This window comes from Molothrus aeneus, chromosome 5, assembly GCF_037042795.1.
Source record: "Molothrus aeneus isolate 106 chromosome 5, BPBGC_Maene_1.0, whole genome shotgun sequence".
Taxonomy (NCBI): domain Eukaryota; kingdom Metazoa; phylum Chordata; class Aves; order Passeriformes; family Icteridae; genus Molothrus; species Molothrus aeneus.
In genome coordinates, this window is record NC_089650.1 from 21,941,739 (window position 1) to 21,954,970 (window position 13,232).

The following is a 13,232-nucleotide window of genomic DNA, read 5'->3' on the forward strand; positions in this document are numbered from 1 at the left end:
CCTTTGTGCTTCCTTTGTTGCCAGGCCAGCCAGGGCTGATCTGCCAGTCCTGACCACAGCAGCTAGGTCCAGCTCCTCTTCCCTGTACAGCTGCATCAGTGGCCAGAGGAGACTTTGACAGCATTGCATGGCCCTGTAGACAGGTGCAAAAGAACTGACAGACGGCTACATGAAGTTTAAAGGTCTCTTTGAGTATCTTATTTCCTTCTGCAGATGCCACTTGGAATAAAAAAAATGAAGGTATGGTCTAAGCAGAGGATTTGTGGCAGAAGTTGCCACCTTTTTCATACCCTGCTTTCAGGTTTTTCCAGGTCTTGTGGCTTCTGATTCTTTGACTTCAGGTTTCCAGGTCTGGCTGAAGAGGGACTTAGTTGGTGGGGAGATGGAAGTGGGAGGTGGTAGTGATAAATCTTTCTTGCCATAATGAAAAAATATTCTTCAGTCGATGCCTAGAGGAAATGACTCCTCTCAGCAGGACCATCAAAATTGTCACATGAACACAAGTTTTCACATGCTTTACCATCCCCCTTTTCTGAAATTCAGTAGCAAACCTGCCCCTCCTGGTTCTAGTGGTCATACCCTGCACAGCCTCCGCTCTAACAGGGGCCACAGTCTGTCGCAGCAGGAGACACCTGGGCATGGTACCAGTGCCTGCCCAGGCCAGGCTGCACAGTACTTCAGGGAGAAACCAACATCACTGCGTTGGCAGTGTCCCGGTGCTGTGCTGCTGGCTCAGATTTGCTTCTCAGCTGACTGCTGGGGTTTTTTCAGTTTCCTTACTAGAAGCATCAGTGGTGTGCAGAAATGGACTTTGCTCTGGGGCTGTAGCACTTTCCAGACCTACCATGGAGTGTGTGCCAGAGCTACTCTGCAGCAAACAGTGTGTTCTGCACGTTCACATTCTCACTTTGCTCTACTTCAGCAGGAACTGCAATTACAGCAGTGCTTGAGCAGAGTAGTTATGCTGTATTTGATGATAAAACATAGGTTCTGCACTATGTGCAGTACATATACTTGTAGTTTAAATAGGCAGTTTGAGAAACTCAGGACTTTCAAGTGGGATTGTGCTGAGGCATCACTTCTCAAGAGTCCATCATCTTCTGGTCAGTGACTTGAGGCAAATTTTAGTAAGTGCATGGAAACTAATTATTAGCATCACAAATTAATTATATACCCTCAAAGTACAGGCTCAGCACTAACACAGGGTTGGCACGTCAGTAACTCCATGTTCTGTGTACTTTGAGTTCTCTGCAGTTTGGCAGCAGCGTTGGGTTCAAGAGGCAGATTTTCCCAGACTGCCTTCTAGTCCAGCTGTTTATTGGTCCCAAACGAGTTGCACAACATCTGCCATGGTGCTGCTCCTGGCTTCTACCCTTGAGGCAGCTGGGTGGGGGGGGCAGAGCCCTTCATGATGCCTGCACTGAGACATGTTTTTATTTATTATTTATTTATAATTTATGAATCCCGATTTCATTACCCTGAGTGATGCACTTTGTGCTGTGCACAGCAGCTGCTTCCTGGCCAGGTGAGTGGGCCTTCATGCTTGAAGGGTGCTCTGAGAAACTCCAGTACTTTGACCAAAGCCTCTTGCTGAAAGAATGACCATTGCTTTAGTGGTCAAACCTGGCATCTTGGAGGGCAAGGAGAGCAGCAGCAGCAACTGGATTTCCATTCCTGAATTCATCTGGGGCAACTCTGGGGTGCAGGTCACTTTATTCTCTCTGTCCGTGCCTTGCAGAAGTGCATGAAAGGCAACTTTCCAGAAGTTACAGCATTGCTTTGGTTTTTTGCTTCTGTGAGGGCAGCACCATGCCGTGACTTCCTGGGAATGACCACGAGCCAAAGCCTTGCTGCTCAATGTTGGTTGAGCAAGGTGGCGACACCTCTGGAGAGGAGGAGCAGGCTTTGGGCTCTTTGAGAGTTGCCTCCTGTGGTGTCAGGAACTAAGCACAAATGACTCAAAATGTTAAAAACCCAGTAGTTTTATTTCAAAGTATAAATTCCAGGCTTGTCAGACAAAACCCCACTAACAGTTAACACAGACACACACTAATCTACAGTACATACAAAAATGGGGAAAGCTGGCAACTGCCCAGTTTTAAGTGGACATTAAATCAGTCCTACATTTTTTCTTTTGTATTTACAAGTCCAGCTGCAAAACAAAACAAGAAATCAGATTTGGAATTTTTCAGCAAAGGATGTTGCACATTTGACTTCTGATGACCAATAAATTACTAAAGCTGAACAGGAATCCCTGAACAACTACTACCTAGCTATTTTATTTACAGCTACACCCTATTAGTTTAAGACAGCAGTACAAATATATATATATGTGTGTGTGTATGTATTTATGTACACACGTCTGTACATATATATAGGCATATGTATATAAAAGAAGAAAAGAATGCTCAGCCTCCATAATGACAATGAGAAAGAAAGATGCCTTTTTAACTTAAAAGGGATGAAAAGGAAAATTCATTGATTTGTTTTCTCCTAGCTATCCTTATATTTTTCCTTCTCCTCTCAGAAGGTGTTTGGAAGGGAATAGATTTGCATGGCAGGGCTGGCTTAGTGTCATTTAATCTCTTCTCCCTCCAGTGTTTTCATACAATGCCCACCCCTACCCAAATCAACGAATTAAAAAAATATATATTTAATATATCAAGCTTCTATTTAAAATATCTGCATAGATATTTTTGACAAAAGGAGAATACTCAAGGGGTGTATAAGAAGGCAGAATCACAGCTTGATTTTGTACAGTGTATGCAATACTCATCCTGGGGAATGGCTGTCTTGGGAGCAGGAACAGACGTGACCCATCCCTTTATATAATATTGGTTTTATTTACTGTACATTTAAGACTAACAGCATCAAGGAAGAGCTGAAGTGGTTATTTCTGTTACAGTACAAAATGATGTTCAGATCCTACTATTGAGCTGAGTCATGGTCCCAGTGAAGACTGAGAGGTCTTGTCTTTGTTTTCAATGGAAACAGGGTAAGACCCCTTAATTTTACAGGGAGAACACCATTAGTGTTTCCAGCCTTGTGCTAAAAGCCTTGGGAATGGGTGTCAGTGCTTGTGCTCAGTGATCTAACATGGCCAAGGGCAGCACAAACAATTCCAAGGAGCAACGTCAGACCAATGCATAGGGGAAGGTGCTCAGAGCATGGAAATAATTACAGGCTGAGAGAGCTGCATCCTTGTGTTTTCTGAAGCCGTCACTGGAGACAGTACTGATGCCTGTAGTCTGCAGTCTGTCCCCTCCCAGCATTTATGTTTTTGTATCCAATAGTTTTTTAGCCATACGGCAATAAAACAGGCCAGTGAAGCTGTAAGTAGGAGAAATGCAGAATGCCATTTTGCCATCAGCACTCCACAGCAGGGCTACTCTCCAAGTAGATGCACTAACTCAAATTACTTTCAACCTGGACATCCAGATGCCCTTGTATCATACACAGAGAAAACAATTCAAACCTAAAGAACACCCAAAAGTAAATGAGGATGGAAAACACAGCTGTAGTCAGTGGAGTATTTGCTAAAACATGGGCAACTCAGTCCAAGGCAGTACTGCTGAAATGTAATGTGCCCAGAGGCAGCAGCAAAACACAGAATCACAGAATTCAGACACAGAGTCAGGAACACCTTTATACCAAGCTATTGAAAGATGGAAAAATTTGCATTAAGTGAGGAGAAGAAACCAAACTCAACAATTCCACTTAAAAACCATATAGAAATTTTTAGCATATTTAAAAGTGGATTATTGGCAAGCTTCAGTGATTGATGCTTTTCATTAAAGAAGAGACCAGTCTAGAAGCACAGTATTAACAGACTTGTACTGAATGTTGCCAAATATTTTGGTAATACTTTAAAATAAAGTCTATAAAAGAAACAAATTGTTCTGGTTGATTGTTGCTAGCAGAAAGCTTCTCAATAGTTTTAATCATTCTGGGAGGTAAAAGATAATAAAACCATCAGCCATTCGACTACATGGGAAAAACTGCCATGAGGTAAGCAATTAAGCACTACTCGTGTTTGTTAGCAACTCACTGCAGAGATCTGCTCCACAGTGACAGTGACTGCACAAAACTGGCATAGTTTTCTCTTTGGGCATCAGTGATTTAGGGACCAGCTCCCTTGGAGGTCTCCACACCAAACCAGGCATCTCAAAGTCAAGGTGTGCTTTATCACACACTTCTCCACCAGTACTTGCTCAAGATACCGGAATTCGACCTTTAACAGCCCTGCTGGGATGAAACAACAGGGAAGTGATCATTCACTCCGGAGCTGCAACGTCTTTGGTCAACAAAGGTGTCTCACAAAATCCTGCCAAAAACCCAGAACTGCTGCCATACAGGCCACAAATGGATCTGGTAAGACCGAAGCCAGTTTTTAGTCAGTTCAGTAAAGAACTAAATCTTTAGTAATTAAGTATGAATCTTCTTTCTCTAATGATGCAGCCACAAAACCTCCAAATGGAATGACACACCATCCCTATTAATACCTCCACTGGAGGAAAGAAAATACTCTGATGCAGGACTTGCACCCCCTGCCTATCCCAAAGGAGACAAACCTAACTAGGGATATCTAAATGGAAGCTCAAACTATAACAAAGCTCACTTATTGTTTGGGCTGGAATCACAACTAAAATGAAGTTCTAGGTTGTATCCTCATGCTTATTTCAACTTTCAAACTGTAAAATTTCATACTACTGATACAGCCAAAGGCTCTTTGGTACCACCTCAAAGACACATTAACAAAAAATTGTGCAAGGACTTGACAGCCATCAACTGGAAATAACTGTTCTAATCTCTATTACAGAACTGTCTTTATAAGGACCATAATTTAGTCTATTTCCACAAACAATCTAAATGCATTATTAAGTAATTATTCCTTAAAATAAGCAAACAGAACATTTATTTAAACACAGAAAAATTCAAGGAGTTTTTGATAATAGCACCAGAAGTACAGGGACAACTGCAGATCAAAGGAAAGGTTACACATTGTTCATACACAGTGTGAACCTCCTCTGAGGATACTTGGATTTAGCCAGAATTTTTGCTTGCCGAAATCAACTTTTAAATGCAAGTTCTCATACAGAGAATATCCATAACTCACCTGAGAGAAGTGACACTCCCAGCTACATGAAGTAGTGCAGTAAATCAGACAGATGTCTACATTGCCATTTCTTTCATTGTAAAGGTTCTAAACAAAGGAACCACAGCTACAGAACCCATTATCTCTTAGAATATTTCAGCCCTGTTTGAGGATTTAACTTCTCTGATACTTTTTCAATCTTGCTTCACACTTCAGCATGCTGGTTTTGAGCAAGAGAGCATTGAAATGAAAAAATGTCATAGTCTGCAGCTTTGCTATATGGTGAAGTGGATTAAAAAAAATATCTTTCCCCTCTAAACCCATTGTTTGGTTCTACTGGGTAGGAATGCAACTGAAAATTGCCAAAATTCAATCCTCATATCTACTTTCTTGTCCAGGTGCGTTACAATTTTGTTCTACAAAAAGCAAGTTTAACAAGTCAATGACAGCAGGGGAGATGCACCAATTTCTTTTCTCAGCTCAGAAACATCATGAAAGCATCTATTAACATTTGCAATCGCTCACAAGGTTCAGGCCAGTGTCTAAAACAGTTTCTAAAACCCCCTTGGCTATGTCTGCTTTCTGCAGAGGCAGGCAGGTGAGGGGAGAGAGAAGCACACTGGGAAGCAGCTCCTCCTTTTGTACTCACTGAGCATCCAAACGAGTGCAAACAGGCAGAAGCTTTCACGGCACTGCACCATGGGGATTTATTCTTTGGCTGAATTGCAGCTTTCCCAAAAGAACCAGGAAAGGCTCTGGTGGAAAATAATGTCTGTATACTCAATGTTCTTGACAGGAGAAAAACAACTACTCAGTAAGGAAAGGGTTGAGTGATACTGCAGATAAGAACAAATTCACAATCAGCAGATGTTACACTTTCTTGTCTTTACATAAATAGCAATTACTGCAGGCCTGGAAAATGAGAAGCACTGATAAAAGACTAGAAGGGTAAAAGGAAAAATAACTCCAAGCAAATAAAAGAACACCACAAGGTATCTGGCTACATTTTATTTCTGAAATTATTCTTTAAGGCACAAAATAAATCTAAAAAATAGGGCTGGATGTATGAGGGGAGGGACAGAGAAATTGCCAGAACTATCAAGGTGTGAATGGAGACTTTACACTCCAGTTTCAGATCTGGGAATGCTCCCAGGATGAGTAGGGGAGGATAGTGAAAATAGAGGAGCATTCTTACTTAGAAGAGGTAGGAGGTTGTGGGTTGATTATTCTTTTTTCTCCACCACCTCCAAATTTACATGGGTTCCTGGCCAGACTCAAGTTCCCTTCCCTCCCCTCAGAGAGCTTATTACAGTTGGTAAGGTAAGACCAGACCACTCAAGCCTCCAGTACAAAAAGTGAGACCTTGAATCACCCTTCATGTCACATCACAGAATGCTGGGGGAAGCAAGAGGCAGATTGTTTTTGCCCTTGTGTTGGTGTCTCAATAGACATTACAGATGTATATATTTTACTTTAGACAAACTGCAATTTACTATTTTGTTTCCATTCTGAAGCAGAACCCCAGGCATTCAGGATGCTCTTGGATAAAGGATAGTAGGTATCTAGGTGCAACACCTGTCATGGAAGGAAAAACAAAATTTTCAAATGGCCAATGGCATGAACTATTTAGAAAAAACAGGCTCTCTTGCTGCAGGTCAGACTTTATTTTTCTTTTGGTTCTGAGTGCATGTAGTGTATCACACAACTGTCTAAAATAATCCTGCAGAGTGGATTTAAAGGTGAATTACATGCATGGGATCAACTCCTCCCAAACCTGGGGTAATTCTTGATAGCAGGACACGTTTAAAGGGTCCAGAGATCTCTAGTTTAACTGCTCTGGGAAGAGATCACATCTGTGGACTGGGGGTCACAGAAGGGTCCAAAGCGTCCATAGACATCCTTAGCCCGGACTGCAAAGTAGTATTTGCTGCCAGACACGAACTGTGTCAGCGTGCACGCCATGGGCAGCGGCAGCGCCTTCACCTCCCCGATCTTCTTCCACTGCGAGGCCATGGTGGCACTGGGGTCCTCGTGGTAGGCATACAGGTGGTAACTGTCCACGGTGGCACAGCTCCGGTCCACCTCCATCACGCTCCACGACAGCACAATCCCATTCTGGCTCTGTACCCGGGCCAGCTTCAGCTGTGGCTTTTGAGGTGGAGAAGTGTTGGCAGCTTCGGGGGGCAGACGTGGTGGCTGTGGTGCCTCTGGAAGTGGAGCGGGATGTATGGGGCGTGGTGGCTCCTAAGCAGCACAAGAGCAATAAGGGAAAAGTCAGAATCTACAGCAATGGAAGGAGCCTTTAATTCATCATTCCCCAGGTAAATGGAAGCAGATGAGCCTGCAGTCGCCCAGCCATCAGAACTCTCAGTCCTGTGTGCACAGGCAAGGCAGCAGCTGCAAATGATGAGAAGGGGTGGGAGCAAGGATGCCATAAATTCTTATTCATATTTAAATCCCTAGTTGTGCGAATGACATTGCCACAGTAATTTCCCTGTATCTTTTTTGCTTCCCAGCCAGGGGAGGATGAACTCAACACTGTGTCCTTTACGAGGACTGGGCAAGCAGGTTCACAGTGACTTTGAACCAATCTACGCTTGAGCTGGTGTTCCCACATTACCCAACACCCCAGACAGGGCATTAAGCTGACAACTCATCCTCTCTTCTACAGACAGGTATTCAGTCACAAAAGGAAGACAGGGTAATGATCCACATAGATCCTATCACTTTAAATTGATCACAAAAGCTCAGCCTCACTTTCCAGAAAATTTTGAAATAAGGGCACAAATGTGTCTTTCCAGTGATACTTCTTTTTTATACAGCAAAAACAGTCCTAGGTCTCTCATTTATATTAAGATGAATTTAGGAATGCGGTTACCATGCTTCAAGCCTGAGATCTTTCAGGTTGGAATCTGGGGTAGTTGTTGGCATCTTAAGTGTTCTGCATGATATTTGCTTCATTTATTCTCATTATTTATCATGGAAGAGTGCACTGAGTTGATTATGTCTAGACTGAAAGGATGGTAAGCCACCTTCTTGACAATATATTTACCATTTCAGGTCACTGTAAGTAATGTGACTGCCCAACACTGAGTGTACAGGCAATGTAGTTGAAATGAAATTAAATGTGTTAGAGAAAATTCTCAAATTCTAACCAAAAGGGGTTTTAGGTGATGCAGAAGTGATCACCCTCAAGACTGACTAAAAACCTCTGGAGTTTGGAGTTGGCAACCTTGGAGATTTGGTCTGCACCTTGTTCTCCTACCTCAGTTTTGCAAAGAGCTGTACTAAAAAGCGGCCACCCAATTCATAGCCAAACCATGACAAAACATTTTACTGGCAGTTTTTCTGTACGCTTGACTCCATGAGTCACCTGCAGACAGCTCATGCACTAATTTTCAGTATGTTCTCCTGGTAATTTGGAGAAGGCCAGGGTGACCTAACAGATTGCACAGCTTTTACCATTCTGGGCAGGAGCTGCTGTAGGTGACTGGGTGGTGCCATGCACAGAATTGGCTGTGGAGTGTCAACAAGGCATTTGAGTGCTCTGCAGCTCACACTAAGAGCAGCCTGAGATCCCAGTGCAGAGACAAGGCTGTACATTGGAGGAGGTGGTTGGAGAGCCCCACTCACAGTGTGCGCTTGCGGCGGCGGTCGGTGGTGCACCGTGAGCTGAGGCGCTCCCGAGCCCAGAGCCAGCCCGCTGTTCACCACGTAGGTTGTCTGAGGCATCCGCACGGTCACACCTGCAAGGAGCACAACGAACACTCTGAGTATTCAATACTTACAGGCAGCCAAACAGAACATTGGAAGACCAGCTCCTTGGTTCTGCTGCATGATGCCAAATTTCAGACAGACTCCTCCAGCTGCCAGCAGACTGATGAAGCACTGTGTAACAACAAAATCACCTCCCATCCCCTGAAGCTGTAAAAGTGAGACAGAGCAAGCACTTGTGTTTGCAGAGGGGATAGAATGTTGTTTTAGCACTTTGTAGCATGAAAGAAATGGGTGAGGAGGAGAAGCGTGGGAGATACAGGGAGCTTAAGTATGAAAAGAACAATTACATCATTTTGGGATTCAGAAAGGAAAAGAGAAATGCTGCTGCAGCACAATGTTATTCACTCAGAAGGCTGTGCTGTGGATAGCACTGAAAGCAAAAAACCTAGGTCACTGTCCAAGAAGCTTGTCCTCCCTCCCAGAACAGACTCCATGATGGACACTACTCACAGGCATCAACATTTCAGTCATTCCCACCGCAAACTAACCTGCCTGGCAGGAATAAACTAGACAGTTTTATAGCCTTGTAAATAATAGCCAAAACTCTTACAAGCCACCAAGTTTTCATTCATTTTATACCACATCTAATTATCTTAAGTAACACTTTATCTAGTCACTGTTGGAACGTTTATGTTCTGTGAACTCAAAGCCTTTGCTCATTGTTATGGATTGCCTGGGTTATCCCTCCATTTCTGTCGAGAAATACAAGATTTGAGGCAATCTCTATGATACCCTAGTTTTACACCTGTGTAAGACTGAAGCATTCTAATACTCCAGAAGACAAGCTCACAAAGCAACACATTATCAGGAAACCACAGTTATTGTATGGCAATTTCTTTTCTTCATAAACATACATCAAACTACAATCCACAGGGAATGAGGGTCAGAAGTCTGTGTAATGTGTGAGTGCAAGGCAGGGACTCAGAGTGCTAAATCTTAATGCTTTTATTATAAAGTGCTAAACACTGGGCAGGTGCTTTATATCTTTTTCTTATTGGAGTCTCTCTAAGAAGCTGATGAAGCTTGTGTGAACTCCTGTGGTTTAAACTGTAACCTGAGCTGGCTATTCCTCCTCTGTGAGAACCTGGTAAGATACACTGGTTTAGTATGACTGTAGCTCTGTCTCAGGAAACTACAACCACCTGAAGATGGTCAGAAACGCCTTAATAAGATACAAGATACAAACATAGCATCACTTCTAGGTAGGGATACTACTCACTTGAGGCAGAAGTACAAAACTGCAATTTGCAAAACACTTTGGATGGGTTCTCACAATCAATTTTTCAAAGACAAAGTGCAGCAGCACTCTTACTCAAGAAGCATCTGCTACTGGCACTAAAGGCTGTTGCAATGATAACATAAATCAATATACATTAGTAGCAGCATTACTACCAGGACATCACAAAGGAAGGCACATACTCATAAAAAAGGGAAATTTATGTTAAACATAAAGGTGTTAAAACAACTATAGTGTAGAAATTGTGGGGAGCAAAAAAAAAAACCAGTTAAAATCCACCACTTTGTAACAAAATATCATTTAAGTTCTTTATTTTTGACATCTATTACTCATTTCAGAAAATGAGTTTATTGCTAGGAGAAGGTATCACTTATGCATTTGCAAAGTCAAGGGGAACTTGCCAACATCTCAAGGAAACTCAAGCATCTATCAATTTCTGATACATCTGGTGAGAAATTTCATCTCTTGAAGCCTTGAGAAAGGAAAGAAATTTGCTGAGCACAGGACATCAGAGATTGCTAAGGAATTACACTAGGATGCCTGATAGAAATATAACTTTTAGCCAGGAAATCAAATATGATCTTCTATGGTGATGCTTGCCATATTACCTTCCACTGCCTTGTAAAGTATGTGGGGTGTGTACCACAGATACTTAATTGGCAGAGCTGGTGCCTGGGATGACTTAACTCCAATTTCTCCTCATTCACATAGCTGCAAATAGAATTTCTTAGCAGCCCGAGAATTTTCTGAATTCCATAAACTGGGAAAAAACCCTAAACTCTCTAACTAATACCAGTACTGCAAAAAGACCAAACAACACATCCAAATCAAAAACCTAAATGCCACATCCATGAGGTAGAACGTACCAAGCTATGTCACGGTCAGAAGCACATGGGAGGAATCATCCCTTACCTCCAGTCTGTGGGGTGACAGGCCTTAAGGATGGGCTGGTCATGACAGCTCCTCTTACAGGATTCTGAGCTGGAGGTGCAGGAATAGTGGTATAGACCACCTGATGGTTAGCAGGGGTTCTTGGGATAGGAAGCTTGGGATTAGCTGGAGCCACGGGCCGATGAGTTACATTCACCGCTGTCGAAGCTGAAAAAAAGACAGAGCACACCCTAAATCTGAATTCCATGAGTCAAAGCCATATGCCTATTCCAGAGTACACTTCTCCTTTGGAAAACTGACTCATCTGAGCCATGTAAAATAAAAACTGTGTCTGCTTTGGGTATTGCAAGAGAAGTGAAAACAGCCTAAATGGTATTTTACTGAAATATTAAAGTCAATATATATACAGCTTCCTAACAGAGAAAATAAATATAATATCTCCCCCACTCCCTGCAAAGGTCTTGTGTGTAAGGACAGTGGAAGAATATAAAATCCACCAAGGAGTCTGCAGAACACAGTAATCATAAAGGAATTCTAATGCTAACTAATCTTCAGCGATCACATACAGAAAAAAAATAAAAGAAAGAAAAAAAGAGGATCTACATTTCTTTAGACAGGGGAAAACATAATCACGCGGCAAAGTAATATTTAACTAGGGCTAGAACTTCAATGTCAGCCTTGCCATTCCCTCTGCCAAAAGAATTAACTGCCAAGGGACAGACATAGGAGTGATGCTGATAATGTTTTTTCCCCCGTTACTTAAAGAAGGTACAGGTTTCTTCTCCTTCACTTTTACCAACAGTAGTATATTTAATAACTTCCATGACTATCCTCAGCAGGATTTCTTCCTCTCCATAAATAAAATTGACCCTGAATTCTTTTCAAATCAATAGTACTGTCCTTCCCCTTTATCAGTTTAAAAGAAAAAATGTTATGGGAAACTGACTAGAATGAAAGATTATGAAGTGACTCAAATATTTTGCATATTCACTTTAAAAGATTAGCAAAATGTAGAGCACACAGCAGTCTAATTCAAGGAAAAAAGCAGCCACTGCACTCACACAGTGATGTCCAATGAAGTTACCTGTTGGTATTACATGGATGGTGGTCTGGGAAGGGCCACTTGTTGGCACACCTGGCTGCTGCACAGGGCTTGGCTGCAAAGGTGGCAAAGGCTGCAGGGGTCGAGCCAAGGGCTGGCTGGGTATGCTCAGTCCTGGCACAGGTGCCTGGCTCTGGTTCTGCTTCTGCTTCTTGCCATCTGCTTTAAAAGAAACAAAAGATATAGGCAATAGCAAACAGAAATTTTTATTTCTGAATCACAGTTCCAAGCACCACAGAGTTTTACAATCCTTTCCTCCCTCCATTTACAGACTGGTGAGGATATTCGAAGCATGACATTCCTCTGACCTTTTTTGCTTATTCAAACAAATCTGCAGAAAACTCATTTAAATCTTTTTACTTTCATCCCTGCAATTTTCCCTGTCCAGACACACTCCACAATGTTTTATTCTATTATCATGAAGTCTGCATATTTCAGAGTAATTTGGAAACCTGAATTCAAGGGAACACTGTGCCAAAGTCTTTAAAAGTTGTTACTAAAAGCAAATCCTAAAACCTTTAAAGGCCTGAACACTGCAGTACTCAAATTTTGTTCCCTAAATAAATCTTGTCTACCTTTGATGTTTACATCTTTTTATTTGCTGACTCTTTCCTTTTTTCAATCTGTTAGTCCTCTTGCTGCTACTTTGAATTTTCACAATATTTACTTAAAAAGGGGGAAATTGCTTTATTATTTATAGAAAATTTTAAAAAGAAAATTTGTTTTATCACATTGACACCCTCCTCAACATGACTTACTGACTTGTGATACTGACAAATATTGCCTGTATCTGTAGCTTACTACGACAATACTGTTTCTTGCTTTAGTTTATTTGTGACTATATAAAATATTAATTAGAGTGTAAGGCTGTATGTAATCAAGACTTTGCACAAGTTGAATTAGGAAAAATTGAGAAGCTTTCATCTGGACATTAAAGCAGTAATGGGCAGAGGAGGCACCCACCCCTGAAGAACTAAACACCACAAGATAAAAGAGTAGATTTTAAGGACTGATACTCAAAAGGATTCTCCCCTAATAAAACTGTACTTACATCAGCCACTAATTCAGTAAAAGAGCATAGAATATAAAGATGACAATATGTAAATACTCATTTTACTCTTGAGAAAATA

General features: G+C 41.8%; 1 protein-coding gene across 6 annotated transcripts in view; it reads right to left on the reverse strand.

Annotated features, from left to right (window-relative positions):
* Positions 1 to 1,966: 1,966 nt before the first annotated feature.
* Positions 1,967 to 13,232, reverse strand: part of ATF7IP (activating transcription factor 7 interacting protein) — an 82,745-nt gene continuing 71,479 nt past the window's right edge. For 5 of the 6 annotated variants that reach the window (XM_066551105.1, XM_066551108.1, XM_066551106.1 and 2 more), the window contains 4 exons: positions 12,085 to 12,264; positions 11,022 to 11,207; positions 8,729 to 8,841; positions 1,967 to 7,339 (listed from right to left, as the gene is read on the reverse strand). In XM_066551105.1, the coding sequence (XP_066407202.1) occupies positions 6,923 to 7,339; positions 8,729 to 8,841; positions 11,022 to 11,207; positions 12,085 to 12,264 (896 nt within the window). In that variant the 3' untranslated portion in view covers positions 1,967 to 6,922. The remainder of the gene's footprint in view (positions 7,340 to 8,728; positions 8,842 to 11,021; positions 11,208 to 12,084; positions 12,265 to 13,232) is intronic. The other variant, XM_066551110.1, reaches the window with a different exon arrangement.